The sequence below is a fragment of the Ictidomys tridecemlineatus genome, unplaced genomic scaffold (genome assembly GCF_052094955.1).
Source record: "Ictidomys tridecemlineatus isolate mIctTri1 unplaced genomic scaffold, mIctTri1.hap1 Scaffold_66, whole genome shotgun sequence".
In the NCBI taxonomy this organism is placed as follows: domain Eukaryota; kingdom Metazoa; phylum Chordata; class Mammalia; order Rodentia; family Sciuridae; genus Ictidomys; species Ictidomys tridecemlineatus.
In genome coordinates, this window is record NW_027524621.1 from 1,181,629 (window position 1) to 1,208,785 (window position 27,157).

Below are 27,157 nucleotides of genomic sequence, written 5' to 3' on the forward strand. Positions count from 1 at the left end.
CCACTGGGATTACAGTGTGCATCATGAAGCCCGGCCTTAAATGTTGATTTTATAATCCTTTCTTTTTAGCTGATAAGAGAAATTACAAAATACAGAATACTTGCAAACTACAAAATATAGGATACTTACAACTAAAGGTGCTTTGTTAAATGATCAGAGTTTAACTAACTCTGCAAGTGACTCTCAAGCAGTGACTCTCAAACTGGGAGAGTAATACTAGTCTTATCAAGAGAAGTTTAGAAATGCCTGGAGGCATTTTGTTGTTGTTTCACCATCACTGAGGAAACTACTAACATTTTTTGGCCAGGCCCATAGATAGTATATAACCTTCAGCTAGTAGGAATAGTCCAAACCAAAGTACCAATAGAGTTCTATCAAGAAACCCTGGTGCAAAGAAGTAATCTACCAAGGAAAACACAGTTGCAGTTAAGTAAGAGAACAGAGCAGGTGCCGGATGCAGTGCTGCATGCCTGTAATCCCAGTGGCTCTGGAGGCTGAGGCAGGAGGATCATGAGTTCAAAGCCAGCTTCAGCAAAAGTAAGGCCCTAAACAATTCAGTGAGACCTTATCTCTAAATAAAATACAAAATAGGGCTGGAGATGTGACTCAGTGGTCTAGAGCCCTTGAGTTCAATCCCTGTTACCAAAGAAAAATAGACCACCCAGGTGACTTGTTTGTACCAGTGGGTCTACCTAAAACGAAAAGGGATTTTATGCAGTCAAATTTTTTTATTATCCATTTAAATATAATTCTTTATTTCTTTATGTTTGTCAAGAAGTAAGTATATTTAAGATAACAATGAAAAATAATAAAAGAATGACAAGTGTAGGAACCTAATGATGACTTACACTTTTTGATTATAGACTTGAGATTCATCAAAAATGACAATGCAATCCCTAGCTATTGCAACAGAAATCTTAACCTCTGAGTGAAAAAAAAAGAGGGATGTTGAGATACCTTCAATCATCTTTTCTCACTTCTGCGTAAGTACCAAGAGAGGTTGGCCAAAAATATTTTAAAACCTAAAACATACTATTAAACTTGGCTTTTCTTTAAAATAAGTGCAAGTATATGATATGGCCTAGTGTTAATTTACAATCCCTACTTTCTTATGCTGCGACTGTCTTTAAATGTGCCCAGTTTGAGCTGAGATGTGCCATAAGTCAGATATCAAAGACTTATTATGAAGAATGTAAAATAACAGTTATATTTTAATTTTGATTACAAATTAAAAGGATGACATTTTGAATATATTGAATTATGTAAAATGTGTTATTAAATGAAGCTCATCTGTCTTATTTTTTAAAATATGACTTCTAGAAAATTTAATTTACATGTAGAGTTAATATTATATTTCTATTGGTGGTTCTAAGGGATCAGTGAGAAATAAGAGAAAGATCATGTTCAGATTCCCTATTTCATCATTTGGGTTTGATGTCATTCACTGATCTTCTTATGTATTCCAAACCATTTCAAATTTCATGTGGATTTGGGTAAGACTGAGATTTCATACGAATCACAGAGAACTTACTTTCCCATATATGTTTGTTCAGTGTCCCCCACTGAGTATAGTCTTCATAATAGTGTTTATGGTCCTGTTTCTAATTTTATACTGCATGCATCAGTTAAAATGCTGAAGATTCAGGAGGGTTTGCTTTGCTTCAGTGTATGCTCTGGTAGACTATATGTTATCCCGAAGAACATATTTTCTCCTCCACTCTCCCTGTCTCCTCCAAGAGGTGCTTGTGATCTTCCAAGCACACTTTGGGAGGATGTTATCAGCCTTACTTTGTTTCAGTGAGAAGAGAACAGTTTCCAGAGTAGGAACTATCTAAAAATGTCTCCTTAGTAATGAAAGCATTTATTGCCAAGACTTTTGTTGCTTTGTCAATTGTCTATATTGGCTGTAACCGCCAGGATTTTGCTGTTTAATTATTTAAACCACATAAATGGGCAATCTTTCATATATTATCTCTATTTCTTCTTTAAAAATGAATTATAAAATTTTAAATTTGACCCATATTTGTATAGATGAAATATCTGAGACTCAGAAAATTAATGATTTGCCTATAGTCACACAATTAGACTTCTGACTACAATCCTTTTGGCTGTATTCCTTACTTCTGCTGTTGTTCTCGTAAGGAAGTAATTTATATTTCTGAAAACTAAATGGATAAAGCCCAACAGTGCACTGTGGAAATTGAGATGTGCAGGCCACAAGTCCCCAATGTCTGTTCTGCATTTATTTCAACACACCAAATATTTGACCTCTGTGAAAAGAATGCCAAGGTAAATTAGGCAGAACCAGAAACAGGAACTCATATACATGCCATATATTAGTGGCAATTTCAGATGTTTGAGTTTCTTTCTTTGTACAGTTGAAAGTGGAATAATATTTGTCAGGGCTAGACAAACAGTAGATGCTGGCAGAAGACCTTGCCTTGTATATGACTCACTTCCATTAGTACAGTACACTTCAACATGACTTTTTAATTGTGGGGAGTGCCTCAGCTCTACTCATTATGCCCAGCCTAAACCTCCATCTTCCCTGGATTTAAGGACAAGATACTTGTTTAAATTCCACTTAAGTTATATGATCCCTTTACTTAAAGTCTAATATTTTATGCATTTTTATTCTATTAAGTCTAAATCCTTATGCTTGATTTTCAAGGAATTTCATAATCTGACCTAAGCACACAAATATGTCATCCTTTATAGAATCCTTTCCTCTCAGCAAAATGAGGTGTCCTTACTGTTTTTTAAACATACTTCTTTCTGCTGAGTCTTTTATGCTGTTTAATTCACTTGCCTTTTATTCTCTTTTTAGAATCTGAATCCTATGTATTTATCCAGGTCTAGCTCAAATCCCAAGACTCATCTCTTACTTTTAACTCTTTAGTGTTTACAATTTGTACCAAAATACATTTTAGCATTTATTTTGTGGCAGGGTAGGGCCCTTGCCACCCTCCCACTACACTAACTTTTACCAAGGAGGAAACTGGTGTTACCAAGAAAGACCTGTTTATAATTTAGGAGTTCCCATTCTCGAGATTATAATGAGGATCTAGAGTCACCTCCACCCTTGGAGATAGATCCAAGATTGGGGTCCTTCGGCACAGGTGTAAAGGTTGATCCATTGCCTGAATCTCTTACATTGGCACAGAAGATGATGTACACACACACACACATACACACACACGCCAAAACTCAGGAAGGAAGGGAGGAAGGAAGGGAGGGAGGGAGGGAGGGAAGGAAAGGTGGGCGGGCGGGGGGAAAGAAGGAAGGAGACCCTTTGAAATCCATTGAGAAATGATACTGTTCTGGTCAACCTCACAGAAAATGGATATTTCTTGTCATTTTCTGACTTACCATATTGTGACCAAGCATAGTGCTATTATTTTATTTTTTTACTAAGACCTTTACTAGGATTCACCTGGTTTATAACTTTCTACCTTTAAATATAACTGAATCTGCTGGAAGGTGGTGGCAGAGTCTGTAATCCCAGATATTCAGGAGGCTGAGGCTGGAGGATCACAAGTTTGAGGTAAACTTGGGGAACTGAGCCAGACTCTGTTTCAAAATAAAAACTAAACTGGGCATGGTGGCACACATCTGTAATCCCAGTGGCTCAGAATGGTGAAACAGGAGAATTGGGATTTCAAAACCAACCTTAGCAACTTAACGAGGCCCTGAGTAACTCATTGGGACCTATCTCTAAATAAAATACAAAAGAGGGCTGGGGATGTGGCTCAGTGGTTTAGTTCCCAAGAGTTTCATCTCTGATAGCAAAAAAAAAAAATTAATAATAAATGAATAAATAAAATAAAAAGGGCTGGGGATGTGGCTCAGCAGTAGAGCACCCCTGGATATTTGTACTAGGGAGTACAAAAAAAAAAAGAATTTTCAATACATATTACTTTTTGTCTAGTTTATTTCATTCAGAATCTCCCTGTTTTTGCTATTATCAATAGTTCTTTATTCTTACTAAGTATGTTTCCAAAATTTATTGTCTATTTTCCTATTGATATACATTGGGGATTTTTTTTAAGTAAACCAGGTTATATTTATACAATTATTATAAATTAAATATTAAAAATTATTAAGCAATGAAAATAAGAAGTACCTTCACATTCAACAACTTGGATAAATCTTATAAAAATACATATGGAGCTAAAAAAGCCACATACCAAAGAACACATGTGTATGATTACACTGTATAAAGTAACAAAATAGGCAAATCTAATCCTTGTTATTAGAAGTTAAAATAGTGCCTAAGTCTGGGGGAGTGGAGGGAATAATTAGGGGAGCAATGAGAAAGGGCTCATGAAAGTGCATTTGATGTCCAATTTCTTGACCTGGGTTAAGGTTCAGTGGATATGTTTACTTTGTGATAATTCATTGTACTATACGTGATTTTCTTTTGTCTGTTATATTTAATAAAAGAGAAGCTCTATTAACAGTAAAAAATCAATCTCTACATTCATGTAATAGTTAGTAATCAAATGTCTACTATATGGTTAATATGAGTATAAGGGTTCTGAGGCATGTAAGACAGATATGTTCCCACAGTCCAACATTGGGGATTTTTTGACTATTACAAATAAAACCACCATGAATAGTTGTGCACAAGTCTCAGTGTGGATGTATGCTTTTATTTCTCTGGAGTAAATATCTCGACAGATGTGATTTAATTTGTAAAGCAACTGCCAAACAGTTTTCTAACAGTTTGTGCCATTGTTTATACTACATGTTATAGTCTGCAGTTCTAAGAGAGATACCATAGTCTTCATCTTTGTCAACATTTGTTATGATGAGTCTTAAATTTTGTCCATCCTACTGTATGTGTAATAACATTGCAGTTTTGATTTACATTTCAACTTATGTTGGATATCCTTTCGTGTGCACATTCACCATATTTGTGTCTACTTTGGTGAAGAAAAAAAGTCTTCTGCCCATCTTTTCAAATTGGGTGATTTTTCTTATTAATAAGTTGTAAGAATCATTTGTATATCCTAGATATCATTCTCTTGAGAGAGATATGTTTTGCCAATACTTTTTCCTAGTCTGTCAGCTTACCTTTCCATTTCCATAACAATGAATATACAATAGACAAAGTTTGTTGTTGTTGTTGTTTTTGGTACTGGGGATTGAACTCAGGGTCATACCACCACTGAGCCACATCCCCAGTCCTATTTAGTATTTTATTTAGAGACAGGGTCTCACTGAGTTGCTTAGTGCCTCACTTTTGCTGAGGCTGGCTTTGAACTTGCAATCCCCCTGCCTCAGCCTTTTGAGCCACTGGTATTGCAGGTATGCACCACCACGCCCAGCATGAGACAAAGTTTTTGAGGAGAGGAAAAAAGAGAGCATGAGGCAGAGAGAGCTAGTTAGTTTTAAAAGCCTCTGCCAAGCAGCTTTTTATATTTTCTTCCAGAAGTTGTATAGGTTTAGCTGCTACATTTAGGTCTGTAGTCTATTCCTACCAGTAGTGTGTGAGGGCTCCCATTGATCCACATCCTTGCCAACTTATTATTATCTTTTTGATTATAACCATCTTGATAGATGTGAAGTAGTATCTCACTGAGGTTGTACATTTCCCTAATGGTGCTGGGTATCCTTTCATTTGCTTATTTGCTTTTGCATATTTTCTTTGGAGAAATGTCTATTCTAATTTCTTGCCATTTGTCTTTTCATATTGAACAATAAGAATTGCTTGTATATTCTAGGTAGTTATATATATTCTAACTATATGAATTGTAAATATTTTCTTCTATGATTGTATTTTCACTTTCTTCGATGGTAGCCTTTAAAAGTTTTAAATTTGATGAAGTTCATTACTTTATTATTTTTTCTTTTGGTGCTTGGGCCTTTGGTGTCTTAAATACAAAGTCATTGTCTACCCCAAGATTTACCTATGCTTTCTTACATTTAGTTTTGGTTCTTACATATATATGTGTTGTCCATTTTGAATTCTTACATTTATGTCTGTGGTCCATTTTGAGGTAATTTTTATGTGGGGTAGGGCTTAACTTAATTCTTTTGCATTAAAGACTATATCATTTTGAAATAATATTTTCATTTGGAATGCAATTCTAGGATATCAGTTTTTTTTTCTTTCAGAACTTGAAAATGTTGATGTACTGTTTTCTGGTTTGCATGGTTCTTGAATGAATTTTGACATTTTACTTTCACTCCTTTGTACATAATGGTATCTGTTTTCTGTAGATGCTTTTCAATTTTTTTCTTAGCACTGGTTTTAAGCATTTAGTGTAAATTTGTGTCATCTTTATCATTTTTCTTATTCATTGAGCTTTTTGAATCTGAGTGTTCATCAGATATAGAACATTTTTATTTATTATTTTTTCAAATGTGTTTTTCCCACCTTTTTAGGAACTACCATAACATATATATTGGACTGGTTGAAGCTGTGCATACTGATGCTTTGTTCAGTTCAGTCTCTTTCTCCGTGTTTGATTTTGGAGTCTTTATCACTGCATATTCAGTTTGCTGATATTGACTTCTTCAATGTTAAATCTGCTGTTAATCTCATTCAGTGTAATTTTCACCTTAGCCATTGTTTTATCTGATTTTATCTAATTTTATCTGTTTTATCTAATTCAGACATTTTTATATCTTCTTTTTCTCCTTTACATGCTTATGCTTTTCCATAGCATCTTGAACATATGGTATACAACTGTATTAATGTCCTTGTATAATAACTCTATCACAGTGTAATTAATGATCATTTTTATTAATTTTCTTTTCAACATGGGTTATATTTTCCTCGCTCTTTGCATGCCTCATACATTTTTATTGGATTCCAAACATTGTGAATTTACCTTGTTCAATACTGGAAATTTTGTATTCTTTTAAATATTCTTGAGCTGTGTACAGCTTTTTTTTCTGAACTATCTTGGAAACATTTTTATCTTTTTACGATTCTTCTAGACAGGAGTTACCTTCAATCTTGGGCTATTTTGTCCCTTTTACTGACTATGTTACTTGATGCCCTTTTATTATAGATTTTCCATTCTAGCTGGTGATTACAAAAATTGATCTGCATGCCAACAATCACCACCACCTTCCATTCTGTTCCTTTCTGAAGGTTCTTTCTCTGGCCTTACATGTGAGCCCATTGTTACATAGCCGCAGACTTCAGGGGAACCCTCCATAGATGTCTAGAGAGCTAGTGCATGTACACACTCTCCCTCCATCTGCAGTTCTCTACTCTCTCCTTTATTCTGCTCTGGGACTTCTAGCTGCGTCGGTCTCTTCAGACTTTAAAATCCATCTCTTCAACTCAGGAGATTTTCTATTTGAGTTTTCCTTCTCTGGATGTGGCCTGAAAAATTCTTTCCAGGGAGTAAATTGGGATAATCGTAGCACTCATCTCTCATGCCTAACTTTATCTTAGAGGTCACTCTTATGCTGCTTATTATCTAATATCTGAGAACTGTTGTTTGTATTTTGTCCACTTTTTTTCCAATGTTTCATATGCGAGGGTAAATCTGTTGCCCCTCTTGGAGAGATTTAGTCTTCCATAAATGTTTAACACTATTCTCTGGCACATCATTTACAATAGATGAGGTTCTTCCTGGTAACAGCAGCGGTAGGCCTACTGAATGCTCCTAGGCAAGTGCCTTCACAAATTTCCAATGGTATATGTTATTATGCTGCCAATTATTTGTTTCAGATATGTTTTTGTCTCATTTAGATTGTACTCTGACATTAGGAACCCTTCATATCTTAGAATTTTATGTCCCCTCCACCCAAACTGGTCACATTTACCTTTAACAATTACTCAACCCTTACCCCGTAAGAATTCCCTTTGAGGTATTAAAGAATAATTCACTTGAGATTATTTATCTCCATGCCAACAATCACCACCACATTCTATCCTGTTCCTTTTCTGAAGGTTTTTAATATAACCTTATATTAAACATGTTAAACATCAATGCCACATATTTAAATGCTATGAGTAAAAGTGAATGCTGATTCATCCACTAATTGTATGTATCCTGGTAGAAAGAACCACCACTACTTTATTGTGACCAGTTGAGAAATTTTCTTCTCATTATCCACCAGACTAGTTAATATGTCTTTAAGGCAATAAGTTTAAAAAATAATACTGATAAATCAAAATATTGAAAACTCTACAAACTAAGCAGCTAGTTCTTCAGTAACTGGAAGCACTGACTATGCATATAAAAGTATATCTGATTATGAGTCAAAGTAAATATCAAGAAGGTAATATGCAATTAGATCTTTTTGCTCTTCTGATTTTTCCACCAATGAATTATCATTAATTTCTATTCTACAATAAGAAAAAATCTACAACATACCATATTCTATAATAAGAAAAATAAGAAAAAATTAAAACTAGTTTTAAAAGATCTACTTAAATATTTCAGTATCATGTAACCAAACAACTACTCTCCACACAAGTATGTTTTTATTCAACAAACACATTCAGGGGTACATTCCTGGAGTTGAGGATGCATGCTGCTGAGAGGTGGACCTTAAATGCCTTGTTCTCATAGCTTATTTCCTCTCAGTACTATTTATATATGGGGGCTTAATAGTTAATATATGTGTTTAGGTTAATAGTGTAGTATATTTATAATATTATTGGAACCATGAGTTTATCCATCAAATCATTTGTTAACTCTCTCATACATTCTAGGCATTTCCCTAGTCACTGATGTAACAGTAGTGAACAAAATAACTAATTTCCTGCTCCTGTTGGAAATTGTGTTTGAGGTTGGGTCAGAGCAGTCAAGTAGATAAACAAATGTAAGGCAAGTGGTAAGAGAAGTCTAAAGTGGTAAGGCAAGTCTGAAGAGAAAGAAAGGCAGGGTAATGGGCTTGATAGTCATGACAAGAGGCTATATTTTGTGTAGGATGGCCAGGAAAAGTCTTTATCACATGAAATGCCACTGTTACAGAGACATGATAAAGTGAGGGGGTAGTTAGCTAGTTAGATGATTTGGGCAGTTAAGGTTGAGGCAAAGTTGCAAGTGTAAATGCTCTGAAGCAGGGGTGGGATTGGTGTATTTAAATGGAACTAACAGACAAGAGAAGAATGTTAGGAAATGGGGAGAAGAGGATGAGGGGAGTCACATTGAATAAGAACAGTCCATAATAAGGCAGGGCAATCCATAATAAAATCATGGCTTTTTTTTTCCTGATACCAGAGATTGAACCCCCAGGGGCACTTAAACACTGAGCAACACCCACAGTCCTTTTTAAAATATTTTATTTAGAGATAGGGTCTCACTGAGTTTCTTAGGGACTCACTACATTTCTGAGGCTGGCTTTGAACTCAGGATCCTCCTGACAGCCTCCTGAGCTGCTGGGATTACAGATGAGTATGACCAGGCCTGGCTAAAGTCATTGCCTTTTATTTGGAAATGGGAAGCTATAGGAAGATTTTGAGCAGAGAGACACAATCAAATTTATATTTAAGAATATCACTCTAGTTGCCATCAGGACAATAGATATTGGGGAAAATGAGGGCAGAAGCAAGGACAGAAGAAGGCTATGGGAATCATTCAGTTGACTTATGATGTGGGTTTGGCCTGTATATTGGCTTAGCAGATGCAGAGGAGTGGTCAGATTCTGGGCATGTTTCAAATGCTTATTTGGAAAGAAGGAAGTCAGAAAAATAAATAAATAAAATGCTTTATAATTTATATCAAATTCTAGAAAATGCAAAACAATCTATGATGACAGGAGATGTTTGGAGACAGCCCAGAAAAGGAGAGGGGAGGGATTACAAAGAAGGATGAAATACTTTTTTGATTTTGGTGATAGTCTCATGGGTATATTCATGTCAAAACTTATCAAATCCTACACCTTAAATGTGCAATTTATTGTAGGTCAACTATATCTCAATAAAATTATAAAAATAAAGACATAATATTGTCTAATGGACTGGAGTTGGAATGTGAGAGAAAAGAGATCAAAGGTGGTTTGTAAGTTTTGGGCTTTGAGCACCTGGATAATGGGAATTAAATTGTCATTCTTATTTCTGAGATAGGGAAGACTGAAAGCAGATTTTGAGAGAAAAATGAGTTCAGTTTTCAACATGTTGTTAGAGATGCCTACTAGATACATTTTATAACATAATAAATACATGGTAGAAAAGAAATGAAGAATGACTCAGATAGACAGTTTCTCTGTATGATCCACTGGTTCTCCAGAAAGCGCAGAAGTACACTGGACCAACGGGGACCTCTCATGGCCCCTGTAGACAAATATTTGTGCACACCTTTTTTTTCCCATCGTTTTCTTTATTTAACATTGTGAACATGGTGGACTACATTCTTTTTTCTAAGTTTTAAAGATTCAGTTAATTTGGAGAAACAACTGATGGGTTCATTGTTGGAGGTTGATGAATAACCTTAGCAGAGACTATAGTAACAAGCCCTTGGTCACAGACAAACGAGAATGGCTCCACCCAGGATGGGAGCATTGCAGACACTCTTCCTTGGGCTGGCTAGCTTGTGCCTTTCCCCCCTTAACTGTACATATCAGTAATTCAGCTATATTATGATTTAAATCAGATTTTGCTCCTCTTGTCAGAAAGTACAATTGCTTGTTAGTTGATAGGTTGTGATGAAAAGGAGTCTACTCCTTGGGCTTGATACTTAGCTCCATTAATCACTGGATGTGTGACTGCCTCAATTTACTCTAAAATAAGGATTGGAATAGGACCTACTACTACTGTAAGGTACTATTGTTATGAAGATTAAATGAATTGATATGTATAAAACCTTCAGAATAACAACTGGACATAAAGAAAGCATTCAAGAAATGTTAGCTACTAGCTTTCTTCTCTGACAATCGGTTTTGTCAGTTGGTTCCCACTAAGTTGTGGACTTTTTTGGACCAGGACCAGATATCTTGTCTTTTGATTTTCATTCACTCCCACACCATGCTAGGGCTTTGTCCAGCGTCTGGCATGAATGGTAGCACAAAGTGAGAGTTAAAAATATGCTTTTGAATTAAATAATTTCTTCCCTTACGGATAAAGATAAGAATCTCAAGATCTTAGCCTGAAGACTAATGTCCATCTCTCTGCCCCCACCTGTCCCCGCCTTAAAAAAAAGCAGGCCACTGTCTCCAGTTTACACCCTCACTCACAGTTCCATTCACCTTCCCCTTTCCTAATCAGAGGGATCTTGGGGTGGGGCTTCAAGGAACCTCTAGGAGTTTGAAGGGGAGGGAGCCTGGAACCATAGACTAGCTGTGACAAGTCAGGGGTGGGATTTGGTAGTTCAGAAAAGGAGGTACCAGACCAGGAATGGGGGATGGGAGTGATGGTGGAGTGGGCTAGTTCAGGATGAACCAGAAATGAGACGTTGAGGAAAGCCAGAAAGGACCAGTTGGCAGGGGGGGGGATGGGTGGGTGACTACTAGAATCATGTGGAGGGTCACTTGTGAGGGCACAGAAGCAAAAGCAGGTGATTGGACGAGAACGAGAGTCCTAGTTGCCAAGGCAGCGACTAGAGGAGAAGGTCTTCAGTTGAGGAGAAGGTCTGGACTAGAGAAGGACGGAGCTCCAGCTCCGTGTGTTCTCCAGTAGAGTCTGTGGACTGACCCCCAGATATCCCTGCTGAAGTGTCACCCAGGAAAGGCGTAAGCCTTTCCTGGCGCCACCCCTCTGTGCTTGGCTACCCACACGCCCCCTGAGCCCCACCTCCTACGCGCCCACAGACGCCCGCCGCAGCCTACTTCACCGGCTCACCCAGGTGACCACAACATGGCTGTGGCGCAGGTGCTGGTCTTCTGGCTGTTCATGGTGCTCTTCTGGCTGTTCGTGCTGTGGCCGAACTGGCGAGTGCCAGGCCAACCGGACCCGAGCACCGGCCAGCGCTGGTCGAAACACAAACTCTGTGCAGACGACAAATGCAGCAGTGAGTGCACAGGCGGGTGGGCAGCCCAGGGTCTCCACTGAGGCTCTTTGGGGCCACATGGGGCTCCGATCTCCCTCGTCCCCAGCCCCAAGGGCTGGGTGAGGGGGGTCGCAGGATGACGGGTGGGGAGCAGGAGTGACAGAGCCTCGGGACCCTGCGTGTGTCCCCTCTGGCTCTGCTGGCGCCCCAGCCAGCCCGCTCGGGTTGTGGGGGGCTTCGACTCCCACTTGTTGCCAGCGTTTTATTTTTCTCTACTGACTGAGGCAGGGGTTGGGAAACACGATTCCCCAGGGACAGCTCTCAGTTTATTCCCTTCCAGGATTCGCCTAGGATCTCAGTGGGTGATGGGGTTGTGTCCACGCTGTAGCAGAGCGCTTTTCTGCCCCCTCTACAGGGACCTGGGCCGGTGCAGTATCGGGGCAGATGCTCTCCAGGGCTCGGTGGCCCTAATTCCCGCGGAAGGTTGATGGTGGGGCTCCTTGGGAAAGGCTCACTGGCCCCTTTGTCCTTTTGCTGCACTGGGGATTGGGCTGGTTTTGCCTTTTAACAGGGACTAGAGTTTAGGCTTGGGAAGAGCACCGAGTCCAGGCACGCAATGTGTTCCGAGGTCTCGGCCCCGACTCTGCTTCAATCCTGTCATTTCTGTGCATAGAAGCCTCCCTTCATATTTGAGGTAGGGTAGCAGGTGGGCCAATAATCTTTTGCTTTTGAAAGAGGCCAAGGATCTGCACCAGCCACCTGGGAACTGCAGCCTCTTCTGTGCGCAGGAAGCGGACAGAATTCCTGGATTGGAGGTGGGCAGTGGGGAGGATGTAGCCATTCAGATTCAGATGAAGAGGTTTGTTGCAATAACAATAAAAAATACTCCAAGATTTTTATAAGCCAATTCAGTTTTAGACTCAGTCACTAGTGTTGTTGGAACCTCTTTCCTCTATATATTTACTGGCCCAGAATACTTCTTATGGACTCCCGCTTGGTTTCTAGTAACCTTGCAACTTGATGACTGTGTTGTCCATAAATTGTAAGCAGTACACATTTTAAAATATTCATGCTAAAAAGGCCAAGAAGTTTACCATTGAGCTCTTTATGTCTAAATTGGTGTTACCAAAACCAAATTTTGTAATTTGAATTGTTTGTTCCACTCCAATAAAGAAAAAAGATGTCTCCAATATATGTTAAGAAGTTCCTAGAGGTAACCCTAAGGCTGGAATAAATAAACACTCAGAGAAGCAAAGCAGCTGCCATGATATTTTCTTTCATTTTTGCTATTCTTTGCTATTGAGCGCTATCCTACGTGGGATACCTGGACAATCTCATCACTGATGCTTCGTCAGTACTAAGACATGGTGTTGGTTAGGTTCAGTGGGGTAACATAACTTGAGAAATGGCCTGTGTCCAAACAGATGTGACCAAAAACAACAGGTGGGTCTGTGTTGCGTTGTAGGAAGTAGTGAGGTGTGTATGTAAGGTGTCCTTGTGTGCCTTCCAAATAAGTGCTCCAAAAAAAAAAAAGAACTAAATAGGTGCTCCATAGTATGCATTATGTTGTCACCTAATATATTACTGATTTATAAATCCTCTATGACCTAAGGGGGAACAAGAGAAACATTGCCATTTCCACTTGTGATGAGAATTCCCCACCTTAAAGTGTCTCTCACCTTCAACTTGGCCTCTTAATTACATATGAATTAGGATGCTGACAGTTCTGAAAATAGTCCTATTTTAGCTTCAAAAAAACAAGTTACCCTCTCCAAATCTGTGTTTGTTCCTCAGACATATATTTTTATAAAACAAACATTCTCGTGTATTTTACTGCTAATTGGCTTTTAGAAAAAGTGTTATTTCCATTTCTTTGTGCTTTTTACATACATCTATTGTCCATTTCATCTTAAATCAGAAACTATTTGGTCAACCAAAAGAAAAATGTTGCTTCTACCAGTTTCTAGATCAATTGTGATCCTAGTCCTGCATTTTAAGCATGAAGGTATTGCCTGACCTTTTCTCGTGGTTAAACTTGTTCCTTGTCAGATAGGATACCCACTTTTGATTTTGTTTATTAAAAAAATACGAATGAGGATGTTTTGAAACAATCTTAATGTTGGATATAGTCAACAATATTTGCTCAGAGAAAATATATTTCCTGGTTATTTACCCAGATCCTGAACCCAGAGACAGCAACTCTGCTGCAAATGAAATTGACAGTGTTTATGGCTGCATGGTAGCACTTGCAGCCACTTAAAGGTAATGTCTTTTAGCAGTTAGTTCAAGTTAATTAACCCCTTGGGGGTTCCTGGATATTCTAACCTCTTTCCTATTACCTCTGCATGAAGCCATACTTAAGCCTGTCCATGTCTACGCTTGGATTTACATATTTGCAAAATGAAGCTTTCTATGATTATGAAACAGAAAAAAATTGAGGAGGCCTGCAAGAACCAAGAGTTTCACTGAAACCAGCTATGGTTGGTGGTAGCCACTTTGCTTTTTATTTCTCAGCACAGAGAAAAATAGAGAAGCTTCCTTTTCCCTCGTCTAATTGCAGGGAATATTGTATTTTATAGCAATAAAATCTCTAAGGATTTTAGATACTTTGAGCAGGTGAATTAAAAGTGATTCCAGAGAGTACTGGAAAAACTTGATTTTTGTTCATAGTGGGATTCATATTTCCTGATGAGTCAATATGGACTGTGAAAAATCAAATCCTAATGTTTGTTTTTTTCTTTTTTCAATGTTTATATACAGTGTTAATGTATCGAGGTGAAGCTGTTGAAGATTTCACAGGACCAGATTGTCGTTTTGTAAATTTTAAAAAAGGTGACCCTGTATTTGTCTACTATAAACTTGCAGAGGTATCACCAGAACTTTGGGCCGGAAGTGTAAGTAAAAGTTTGACAGGTGTTATATTCTTAATTTTGATGGGTAGCAGTGTAGATTTAAATGACTGATTTCTTGGGGTCTTTGTAGAGTTAACCTGACCTCTTTGCCAGGCCCTGTGCTCCTAACACACCTAAGGCCTGGCACAGCATAGAAAGTCAGGAGACTTTCTGAAACAGAACTGAACTGGTTGTGGTTGCTACTCCTCACATCAAGTTCCAGAAGGCTCTACACATCATAAAGGTCGTCATGGTGAAAACATGACAATTCTTAGCTTTGCTGTTTCAAAAGGGAAGGATTCATGGACATTAGAGTTAATCCTGTAAATTAAGTCAGAGATAGTAACTCAGGCATGCATATTTAAAGTTGATTTTTTGTGTATTTTACCTAATCAATTGTGCTGTTTTTACTCTAAAAAAGCAGAATATTATGTCCATTGTGTGCTTTCCCCCCCCCCTTTTTTCTTTTTTGCAACTTCTGGGTCATCCATTTCCTGCTTTTCCTATATTCTATGCCTGAAGGTTCCCCCAGGGGTTCTACTTCCAGCCAGTTGTATGGATCTTCTGATGAAAGACATGACATTGTTTATATCATGCTTTGATATTTTAAATGGGGAGATTCACTAGGAGTGTCCTCCTAGTGGCTTATGAGTATTGTCCTTTTCATTTAAAAAAATGTGATATGTGGATTGTTTACGTAAAATAGTAGCAAGGGTCTTTGATGACTGTAGGAATGTTCTAGTTTAGAGACATTCCGGGTTGCATCCTTGAAAGTTCTCACCCTAAATAAAACACCACACAGCAGAAAATAAGACAGAAAATAAGAGTAATCCCTATGGAAAGCTAGTTTCATTTTGTTGCCATTTCTGACTCTTAGGGAATGATCTTGAAACATGGTGCCTCTAGGTACAAACTTTATATTTAGACAGAGTCCCAGTTGCAGTACTCCATATAAAGAACCATCTATTGTTTCTTTCAAGTATACCAAATAGGATTGGTAACCTTTAAACTTGGAACTGTTTTTCCATGTACCTAAGTGGCATTTTTCATGTAGTAGTCGTCTTTCTTTCCTTCTTTGAGCTTTTGGATAAATGGGCTTGATTTGCATTTTCTCCTCTCACATTGTAGCCTGTTAACTCTGTTCATCCCTAGGACTCTTGCCATTCTGGGTGGCAGCACTCATCCTGTCTTCCTGAGGAGCCCTGCTTTCAGCACCTGACCAGAAAGGATCTTTGCCAACTGATGAGTGTTTGGGTGGCACCTTGTTTGCATTGTTCCTCTGGCATTCATTTGTCCTCTTTGCCTTCAGTCAGGTTGTGTTTTATCTTAGCTTCCTATAAAATGAAAAACTCAGTTAGGAAAGGACCCCTGTCTAATCCATCTTCCTTTTGAATATTTCCTTTCAGGGCAGTGGCACTTAAGTACATTTGTTCTGATAGTAGCTTATGCAGAATTTGTTCTCTTGTGGCAGTTCTTGGCTCCCCACCCACAAATCAAATCAGCAGCACCTTAGCAGGGATGATGTATGGAAGCAAAATTAGATATAAAAATTATTTCCATTCATGAGCCTCCATGATTCTGCATCATTTTTTTCATATCACAAGAAATGGGATACCACCAAGTGTGTAATTATGGAGCTTTATATAATCTATGGTCTCATTTGACACAGATTAAGAAGAGATAAATGTGTTCCCTTTCTCCATACATCTCTGGTTTCTTTCCCTTTTCCAAATTTAACCTTAATAGAATTTTCATCAGAAGGGAAAAGTGTATTTCCCCTCAGACTCGCCTCTCATATCATAAGTGTTATACTTAAGAAATTAAAAACTCTTTAGTTTTCAAAATGATTCTCCTTTTGAGTTTTCAGTTTTCATTCTGCAATGTTGTTGGTTTTCTAGAGTCTCTGACTTTATCTGCAGTGATGAAACTTTTAATTGCTCCGTCTTATCTAATCTTCATGGCAGTATTCTACCACTAATACTGGCTCTCAGATGGTTTCTAGATATAACAAGAACATTCATGAATGGGGATATTTTAGAGGTAGTGATAAGATGCCTTTTTAAATTTTCTTTTTTGTGCATTTGATTTGCCTATCAGTTTCCTTTAATTATTGGCAAGAATCTTCTGTTCCTTTTAGTCAGTAGTTAGTAATAGGAGTGTCTTTCTCAAGGGGAACTTTATATATCTTTTGTACACTTTATGTAACTTCATATAATTTAACTGTTGGTGCTGAAAATAAATGGGGTTCTTTTCTGCAGAGGATTTATTTTGGGTGAAACTGAAGCTTGATATGTGGTTTCATATGCATTATATTGTAATTTTATTTTCTCCCCTGCTGAGGGCCATTAGGAATGAAGCTTCAAAATTTCCTTGCCAGCGTACCCCATGTTAAATGGATTTCACTGTTGACATTGCATGTAAGGTGACCTTGCTCAAGGACCAAGGCGGATCCGGGTTTAGAGCTGATCAGGTTTGAGGAAGTATCCCACTCCTTAGGGTGTTCCCAGTTTAAGACAAAAGGAGTTTTAGGGAAGTTGGAGGTTGAAGATTATTGCTGCTGGGAGTAGGGCGTGCCTGCAGCCTGAGTTCCCGCTGAGTTCTCCTGGAGAAAAAGTTTTTAGGAGGTGAATTGTTCGGGAGATTGGATTGCCCCCGAACCTGTGTGGAGGCGGTGTGAGTCGGGAATAAAGAATTTCTGTTTGAATCTACAAGGCTGTGAGTGCCTCCTGATTCTGTGCCCAGCCAAGACTGCAGCATTAATTTTCTCCCCCCTTCTGATTAATTAAACAACAAGCAATGTGGCTAAAGGACCGTGCCTGGTAGGTTGTCCAATTCAACATATGGTTCTTACCCGTCATGGGAGAACTGACCTTTAGACGTCAGTTTCCTGTCTTGGGTTGAATCCACTGCAACCAGATCAACCCGTCACTGACTACCGGTCCAGCATTCAGCCATGCTTGTGGATAGGCCTAAGCACCAGTGTGGGTGGGTGAGGTTCTTGCCTCACCTCTGTTGGCCCCCAAATTTAACCTTGGTGCCAGTGGGGAGGTGAGGTTCTTGCCTCACCTCTGTTGGCCCCCAAATTTTAGACCATCACTAGTAGAAGGGAGGAGGATACAGAAATGCCACGACACAAAGCCAATTGACGGCTCCTTTGGAAAAATTGTGTCACTGGTGACACCATCAGCAAAGATGCCAGCATTACCACAATTAACATGGGGTGCGCTGGCAAGGAAATTGCATCACTAGTGACACCATCAGCAAGGATATGCCAGCAGTACCACAATTCGCTGCACCAGACGATAGTTCACAATGCATGCAACTCATATATAGTCCAAGCAAGTTCTGCAAGCAGTTCAAATCGGAGGAGTCTATCAATATGTTCATTTCCTCCCAAAGTAAATCAAGTCCTTGATTGAGCATTACTTGTTGAGTTATATTCATTGATGCATCAGTTTATACAGTTTACTGTGATAGCTATCATAGAAGCTGTAGTTTGGTTTTCTTAGTCTTCACTGGCACTGGGATGGAGATGGGAATTCTGGCAATGATGTTAAAGAGACATTATCCTGAACAGAATTATTAAATATAATGAAAAGGAAAAGTGAAAGTAAACAAACAGATCTGTTAATCACCTTTAAAAACAATAGTAAGCAAACAGATCTGTTAACCACCTTTGAAAACAATCATTAACAGCTGTTTACCTAATTTAGATTAAACCACTTAAATCACGTGAATAAAAAAAAAGAAAATTCGGATCCATTTTTTCATGAGCGCTCCTCATATAAAAATATGGACATACACACATACTGACATGCAACACAAAACAGTGCACTCATAACATACAACACGTAAGACAATAATAACAGCCTTGTAGCTTTACCTAGGTAAAATCTCCATTGCAATTTTTAGAAACTCCACAGTCAAAAAATAAAACACAGTCAAAAAACAAAGCTGATCAGAAAAACATTAACCTAGGTTTGTATGAGCTCAAAAAATAAAATAGAACTTTATGATGTGGGAAAAATGCAATAATAAAATAGATATTGAAAAAAGGCACCGTGGTTAATCACTGTTGCAGATGTAAGAATAGCCAAGCTGGAGCTCTGGATATCAGCTGTTATGGATTTGAGTCAAATTATCTTCTTTTTGGTCTGTAGAAATTGTTTTAGTTAGTGTCTCTCGAATCTAAATCGGCTGCTGTTCTCCCTGTGGAAACACAAAAACAGAACCCCGACTCCAGACAAACACTGGGTCAGGAGCTTTCCAATGTCCTGTTAGAATATTTTTCCAAAGTACCTTAGGCTTATGTACATTTTTTGGATACATATGTCTTTCCGCAGCATTAAGTCCTGATGAATCCAAATTTAAAAAGTTTAGAGTAAAAAAAGGGTTATTTTAAGTTTATCTTTGGGGGATATATACCCCTTTAAGATCCTTTTAAATTTAAGTCTTTCAAAAGCATTTTGCCTTAGTTTTTAGAATTACTTTAGTCCTTTTAATTTTTAGATGTGGTTTGAAACCATAGTTGTCTTAGCCCTTTGTATTTTCTATCTGAAATACCTTTACTTGACATTTTTAACCATTTTCCATCTTATTTCTATCTTCTAGTTTTCTTCTAAGGTTTTTATATTTACCCTTAGTTGCTTTCTTCTCTCCTAGTTTTCTTTCATTTCCTATTTTGTGGGTATAAAATTCTTGTCTTTCTACATCTTTTTATCTTCCTATATCTTTATCTTTCTACATCTTCTCTCTTTTTTTTACCTTTTTGTACTTCTGTTTTTGAAGTTTTCCACTTCAAATTTTTAATCTTCTTTATCTAAACCTTTTATCTTATTATCTTCCCATTTTCATGGGTTATATTTTTTTTCCTCCATCGTGAAGGCATCTTAACTACCTTCAATTTAACCTTTTAAAGCTTTTTGCAATGTACTTAGACATTTTACAACTTTTTACTTTACCAAACAAAGATTATCTCATCTCCTTCTTTTTAGTTTAATAAGTACATTTTAATAGTTTGATGAGTAAAACAATCTTCCTTCAATTTAACCATTTAAAGCATTTCATTTATCATCTATACTGTACTATTAAATGTACTTTTTCACCACCTACAGCTTCACTCTTTTAAACGAGGCTTAGATTTTGTTTAAATCGCTTAATATTAGTTTACATGGCTGCCCTTCAACCAAAGGCTCTTTTTTACTCCATTAAGAAGCTTTGTCTCAATCTGCCATGTACAAATACCTTTTTTTCTTTCTACCTTTCTCAAGCTTTTAAATTAAATCTAGTTTCCTCAAAATCTTTTTAAATGGCATTTTACAAATTTTCACTTTACCACACAGAGATTATCTCAACTAGAAACATTTCTTTTTCCTTTAACCTTTTATATTAAAATATATTTCCACATCTTGAATCTTTTTATACCTCTTTTTTAACCATTAACCCTTTTTATAAATTCACATTCTAAAACAACCCTTATAAGATTACTCCACTTTAATAAGATGAAATACTTTCATGTTTTTAAGGTACTGTTATACTGTAATTGAAACCCAGCTGAAACTTCTTATACTCTCTGTATATAAATTACACATGATAGAATCTTAACACTTAGTAACCTTGTTTCAGCAAAGACACAGACCAAAGCAATATTAAACATTTTTCCATTTGCCAATTTATGAAAACACACATAATTTTTAAATATATTACCTTATGGAACTTAATAAGTAAAGAGTACTTGATTTCATATTTAGTGGTTGATATTTTAACATTTTAGCTTTGTAAATGAATCAGCTGTCTGTAAAAACCAAGACAAGTATAGTGAACAGAACTAGTCATCTCTTTCTTGTTGAAGAAAAATCCTTCTACAGGATACCATAATGGTCCCATTGATATACTTAATAACTCATCTTTATAAAGCCATGGGCTACATTTTTGTATTGTATCAACATATGCCATAGTTTTTCTTGGCCTTACTGGGGTACCTCCTTCCTCTAACAATTTTTCTTCCTCAGAGGCGAACAACTTCAAACCTTGAGTCAACCATTTTCCTTAGTTTGCCTGAGAAAGTTCTAGGAACAGGCCACTTGAAATGAAAACAAAATAAATCAAAACAAGAACACATTGTTTTTTGAAATGGTCACCCATTTTTTTGCTCTCTTTCAGGAGCGAGCAAATTCACTTACCCCCAAGCTTCAGACATCCCACGTACGGGCCACCATAATGCCGCAGTCTTGGCTGGGCACAGAATCAGAAGGCACTCACAGCCTTGTAGATTCAAACAGAAATTCTTTATTCCCGACTCACACCGCCTCCACACAGGTTCGGGGGCAATCCAATCTCCCGAACAATTCACCTCCTAAAAACTTTTTCTCGAGGAGAACTCAGCGGGAACTCATCCTGCAGGCACGCCCTACTCCCAGCAGCAATAATCTTCAACCTCCAACTTCCCTAAAACTCCTTTTGTCTTAAACTGGGAACACCCTAAGAAGTGGGATACTTCCTCAAACCTGATCAGCTCTAAACCCGGATCTGCCTTGGTCCTTGAGCAAGGTCACCTTACATGCAATGTCAACAGTGAAATCCATTTAACATGGGGTACGCTGGCAAGGAAATTTTGAAGCTTCATTCCTACTTGACAGTGGCCCTCAGCACTCCCCAAGTACTTGTAAAAGTAGATTTGGACAAAGCTAGGAAAGCATATACTATCAATACATCTGCTATAGTGGTAATACATTTTAGAGATTTTTGTATTGTTTTTACTTATTAATTTTTATGACTGTTGTGTATTGGTTAAGAAAGACATAAATATTGGTTTATGAGCAATGCTACAAAATGTACAGGTAAATTCTTGCTAGAGGTTATTTGGAATTGCATTTATAACCAGCTTTGATTTACATAGTTTTAACCATATAGTATCCAATAATCTTCTATGCAGATCTTTTATTTACTTCAGAAGTCTTAACTTTATATGCTCTGTGTTGAGAATTAAGCTAAATGTTAAAAAGAAAACTTCAGTGGTTGGAAATGTTGCTTTTTAATAGTTCTGTACTTAATTTTTATTTGGAATAATAATCTCAGTGTAATTGTTATAGCAACTTTCTTTCTTGGTTATACCATATACCTATCTATTATGTGTATATTTCCTGCCACTTCTGAGAAATCTCTTATTTATATTCCTTGTACAGAATTTATTTGATATTTGTCTCTTTTGCACTATAGGTTGGCCGTATGTTTGGATACTTTCCAAAAGATTTCATCAAGGTAGTTCGTGAATATACTAAAGAAGAGCTACAAATTCCAACAGATGTAAGTTATGGATTTCTTTTTTGTTCTCAATTGTAAACTGGCTTATAAATCCATCAGTTATATTCAGTTAACTGCTTCTGAATGTTTTATAATGTGTTTGGGGAGCAATCTAACATTTGTGTGTCAGATTTTCATTTGAAATCAGATTACCTGTAAAAAAAAAAGTTTGAAAGGCATTCAAGGGTGATTATATTATAATCTGAGAGTTGTCTAATGTATTGAAACAGATATTCTAAGAGGCAAATAATTTCATTTTACAGGCAAAACTCATTGGATAGTTATTAGACATTTTAAGTATATTTAGGTTAAATTAATAAACTCTAACTTTTATACTAGGCTAGAAATATGTACTTACAAAGGTTTCTTATTCTTAGTCATATACGGGATCATAGTCATGTTATAGATTTGGAAAAGGGGACCTGAGCGTTTCAGGTGATGTTCAGTCTCAGATCTTTTAAGGCCGGAACTGCTTCCTTTATACAACATTCCTGTATGGTGCTCTGACTTAAATTGATTTTGTGACTGAAAGGATTTCGTGTTCTATTCTCACTTCAGCTGATTATTTTCTAGAGTTTTAAATTGTATAGTAATTGATGCCCACCAACACTGAAACATCTTTGGGCAGCTCTTTGTAGTGGCTGTAGAATATGCAAACTGCTAGGCTAGGACAGTTCTTAGATTAGATGGACTGAATGGATAAAGTCATCCTGTTTGTTGTTGCTGTTCCTAAAATTTCTTTATAATCTCAGGGGCCATAAAATCACTTCTGTTGCTTGTTGGACTTCATTGTTGGTAAAGAGAGTTCTTGGGATTTAAGCTGTGACAGCAGTTCACTGATTACAGAGAACTCATTTGTTTTGAACTCTGCCTTCTCATTGTATTTCCCATTACATGCATCCCTCATGGCTTAGAAATGCATGTGATGAGGAGAGGAAATCACTCATCCCTACTACATTGAACTGACTCCCCCACCCCCAGAACCCCCGCAGAATATTATGAAGATTTAATTAGGAATGGAAATTTTTTAAAAACATGTCCATTCATACTATGGCTCCTTTTATATCAATTTGCTTACTAGTAGCAAGAAGGAAGACTAGATAATATACACATAATTCTGAGAGAGATCTTAGTGACTGTGAAACCCTGATGAAGAGAAAGGTGTATACCTTGTTGAATCTTGTTTTCAGTTTGTTCTTGTGGTAATAATAATGTGAGGAGCCTCCTTAATATCATTCTTTATTCCATCCAATGTACTTGTATCTCAGTAAGATACTTTAAAACTGATTCATTTTTCTCAATGCTGCAGGATCTTCCAGCTTCTCCTGAGCAAATGATTAAGAGTTAAATTTCTGAAACATAGGTGTAGATATTAAGAGCTGGAGGATCCTATAAGTGATACCTTGCCTTTCCCTACTTATGTTCAGAGCAAATTGAGAGAGACCCAAGAGTCAGGCAGTTGGAGACCAAATTGTCACCATTTTTACTCATTATGCTTTTTAAAGAATATGACCCATGTTAAAAAAAGAAAGAAAGAAAGAATAGACTTTCTAACACTGTAGTCTAGAAAAAGACAGATTTACTCAGCCATAGATGGAGTTAGGCAGTGGGGGTTGGAGGAGGGTAATGTGGTTGACCTCAAAGATTCTTTAGAACCAATCCTGAATTTGGGAGCGTGGATGAGTTTGCTTTTGTGATACTTTGTTATTGACACATTAATGGTTTTCTTTTCCTTACAGGAGAAAGATTTTGTTTGTTTTGATGTTGGAGGAGATGATTTTGATAATTATAACGTAGAAGAACTTCTAGGATTTTTGGAATTGTATGATTCTGCAAATGAAGATTCTGAGAAAGCTATAGAAAAAGTGGGACAATTTCCTGAAGTCTCCCAGGATGTTGAACCTGAACCTAAACCAGTAGTAGCAAACTCACAACAAATTGAAAGTGCATTCTCAGAAAACACTGTGGATGTTGAGGAACAATTTTTGGCTCAGAAGAACCATCCTCATGCAGATAGTCAAACAGATAATGCTCAGGGTGAACAAACTTCACTTGAACTTTTTGAAGAAATACTACCAGATAAATTGAAAGTGCCAGAAAGTGAAAAAAACAAAACCAGCAACATTTCTCAGGTCTCAAACGAACAGGAGAAGACTGATGCTTATAAACTTTTGAAAAAAGAAATCAATCCTTATCTAGAAACCAAAGAAAACAAACAAGAAATGAGTATAATTTGGAAGATTTTAAAGAAAACTGAAACCATAGCCAAAAGGGTAGACATTTCTCAGGTCTCAAACGAACAGGAGAAGACTGATGCTTATAAACTTTTGAAAAAAGAAATCAATCCTTATCTAGAAACCAAAGAAAACAAACAAGAAATGAGTATAATTTGGAAGATTTTAAAGAAAACTGAAACCACAGCCAAAAGGGTAGACATGATGGACAAGGAACGAGGTGATATGGAAATGGGAAAGGAGGAAAGTTTTGGGGGGAAGAAAACAGTTGTACATTTAATCAAAGCAGATATATTTTGGATAAGAATGCAAAGTGCAAGTGAATGTTCAGGGTAGAATATGAACCTGTAAAGAGATAATCTTTGCTCTGGATCCTATTGGTCTATGTCCTGAGCTCAGGAAGGAGATAGGTTCACCATTTGGCTCCTAGGTTACTTTGAACATATTTGAAAGGCACATTAAGCAAGCTAGACTTATGGAATTCCCTTCTCTATACTGGCTCATTGAGACCAGCACACTTGTAGATGAAAGAGTTCCTGTTATTTCTGAGCAGAATAGACATTTTACACTTTTGTTCTGGACCAGAATTCTCTTCTGCACATTTATTCATGTGAGTGTATGTTGGTTTGCCAAGGGAAGGTAAGTTATTGAAGCCTCTATCATAAATGTATTTGTTTATGAAATACTTTGGATTAAATACTTTGGATTAAAGGCTTCTTTATAAATTTGACTGTATAGTTCAGTCATCCTTTAAATGGGATGAAAACAATTAACCCTCCCATATCCTTGCCCAGTTGTTCTCATGGGCTCATGCCAGGACATGGAGGGCAGTGTTGAGGTATCTGGAACTGTGTGCTGAGGGGGAGTGCTGATCATTGGGCTTAAGTGGGGGTAGATAGTGTCATCCATCTGGCTCAATGCATTCTTCTCCCTTGTAGAGATGCAGCCACCCCATGAAGATGATTTTCCTAAAGAGAACACAAATCGTCCTAATAGAAATCTTCATGAAGAGCCAAACCTCCTGCGTCATCATTTTAATATGAACCATCCTGAAGAGCCCAGCCTCTTGAATCAACCTGTGACTGAGGACATGGGTGTTTCAGAAGTGTCTCAGATCCCAAATACTGAGAAAGTAGACCCAGGTAAAGCTTGCCAATTTTTCTCTACAAAGTAGAGGCATTACCATAATGAAGGCTTTCAAGGATATTTGTTGCCAAAGGTACGAAATAGAGCAGAGAGTGATATAGGTACATGTGAGTTCAAAAAAAAAATATCTTAAGTGAGAGAAAAGCAAGAATAAAGATGACTAGAAATCAAAAATAGGCCAGAGACTGTAACTCACCTAAAAGCAAATGTTTAGGTATGACTAGCTTGTGTAAACCATTTACAACTAAAATATTTTTCTTCAAAGGCCTTATGCTCTAAAACTGTAGTTTTCAACCAGACCAACAGCACCAGAAACTCTAGGGGTGGGACCCACAATCTGTGTTTAGCAGGCCTTCCAGGAAAGTCTGGCCTAGTACAAGTTAACTTGAATAATCACTGTTCATAGTCTCATAAATTCTGTGTTTTTCTTCCCTTTTCTTCTAAATGGAATATAATATAGCTCAAGTCCTGTTTTTACTTGCTTCCTGGACATGGTAATTAAACTTTTTCAAATGCAGTCAATGGTCCAGATCTTTATACTATATACTTACAGCAAACAGTACAGAACTGCAATCGATTTTAGATTGACACTTACGAATACTTCATCATAGTGCACAGTATCCAGTGGGAGATGAGAAACAATTTTTCAAAAAAATCCCCAATAATGGCATCAACAGCATTCTACTTTTGTGTTGCTCACTCTCATTTTATCAGTAAATTAGATGATGACTAATTGTTTATTTTAATCCATCCAGTATGGTGCTATGAAGCCATAATTACTGTATTTTGTGTTTTTAAAGGTTCTGGTCTGTAAGCATAGCTATAAGCATTATCCTGCACCAGTGCAGGGCTTGGCAGCACTGATCTGAACCTCCCCCCCACCATCTGCACACACAGAGTGTAGGAGAACTCATAGCAAGGGGGGATTCAGTTAATTTGAGAAGGAATAACATATGAGTTCTCCCATTTTCCAGAAGACATTGCATCTATATATGAACACTACTGACTTCTGAACTGTCTTTAACTCTATAAGGTTATGCGCTTTGTTATTTTCATGCTCCAAAACTTTCAAGAATAGGGAAAACTTGACTTACAAAATTAAGAATGAATTATTTCCCTGGCCTTTTAAGTTCCACCACAAAATGATGTCAATGACCTTTAATAGGTAAAATCTTCCCAAATGTCATTTAATGTGTCTCAGGTGCTGAGATGCTGAGCCAATGGGGCAGACTTCAGCAGCAGTCAAATTCATAGACCAATAGTGAATGGAGGGCCTGGGGTTGTAGCTCAGTGGTAGAGTGCTTGTCTAACATATGAGGCACTTAGTTTGATTCTCAGCACTGCATACAAATAAATAAAATAAAGGTCCATCAAAAACTAAAAAAAAATTAGGCAAAAGCTTAAAAAATTAGTAGTGAATAGAATCTCATGGTTGAGAAAGACCTTAGAGGCAACTGGTCCAACTTCTTAATAACTGCATGCTGGACTCCTGCTGTTTAATCAAACATACCCCAGGCTCATGTAACTCATACTGAACTTCCACCCCTACAAGCTCTCAGGTCTAACTGGAATTCTACCTCATTCACAGAGCCTCAATGCAGGTCTGTACCCAATTCCCTTTAGTCTCTCTTGGTACTACTGTGTTCTTTTTAAATAGCTGTCATCTGTCCATTCAATAAATAATTGT

The 27,157-nt window shown here is 37.4% G+C and overlaps 2 protein-coding genes across 2 annotated transcripts in view; both read left to right on the top strand.

Annotated features, from left to right (window-relative positions):
• The window catches only part of LOC144374356 (uncharacterized), a 234,268-nt gene that overhangs the window by 70,594 nt on the left and 136,517 nt on the right, over positions 1 to 27,157 (top strand). The window lies entirely within an intron of this gene.
• LOC144374355 (transport and Golgi organization protein 1 homolog) overlaps positions 1 to 27,157 on the top strand; it is a 79,223-nt gene that overhangs the window by 16,281 nt on the left and 35,785 nt on the right. The window contains exons 2-5 of the mRNA XM_078037209.1: positions 14,658 to 14,791; positions 22,007 to 22,093; positions 23,830 to 24,544; positions 25,263 to 25,466. Coding sequence (XP_077893335.1) covers positions 14,658 to 14,791; positions 22,007 to 22,093; positions 23,830 to 24,544; positions 25,263 to 25,466 — 1,140 coding nt within the window. The remainder of the gene's footprint in view (positions 1 to 14,657; positions 14,792 to 22,006; positions 22,094 to 23,829; positions 24,545 to 25,262; positions 25,467 to 27,157) is intronic.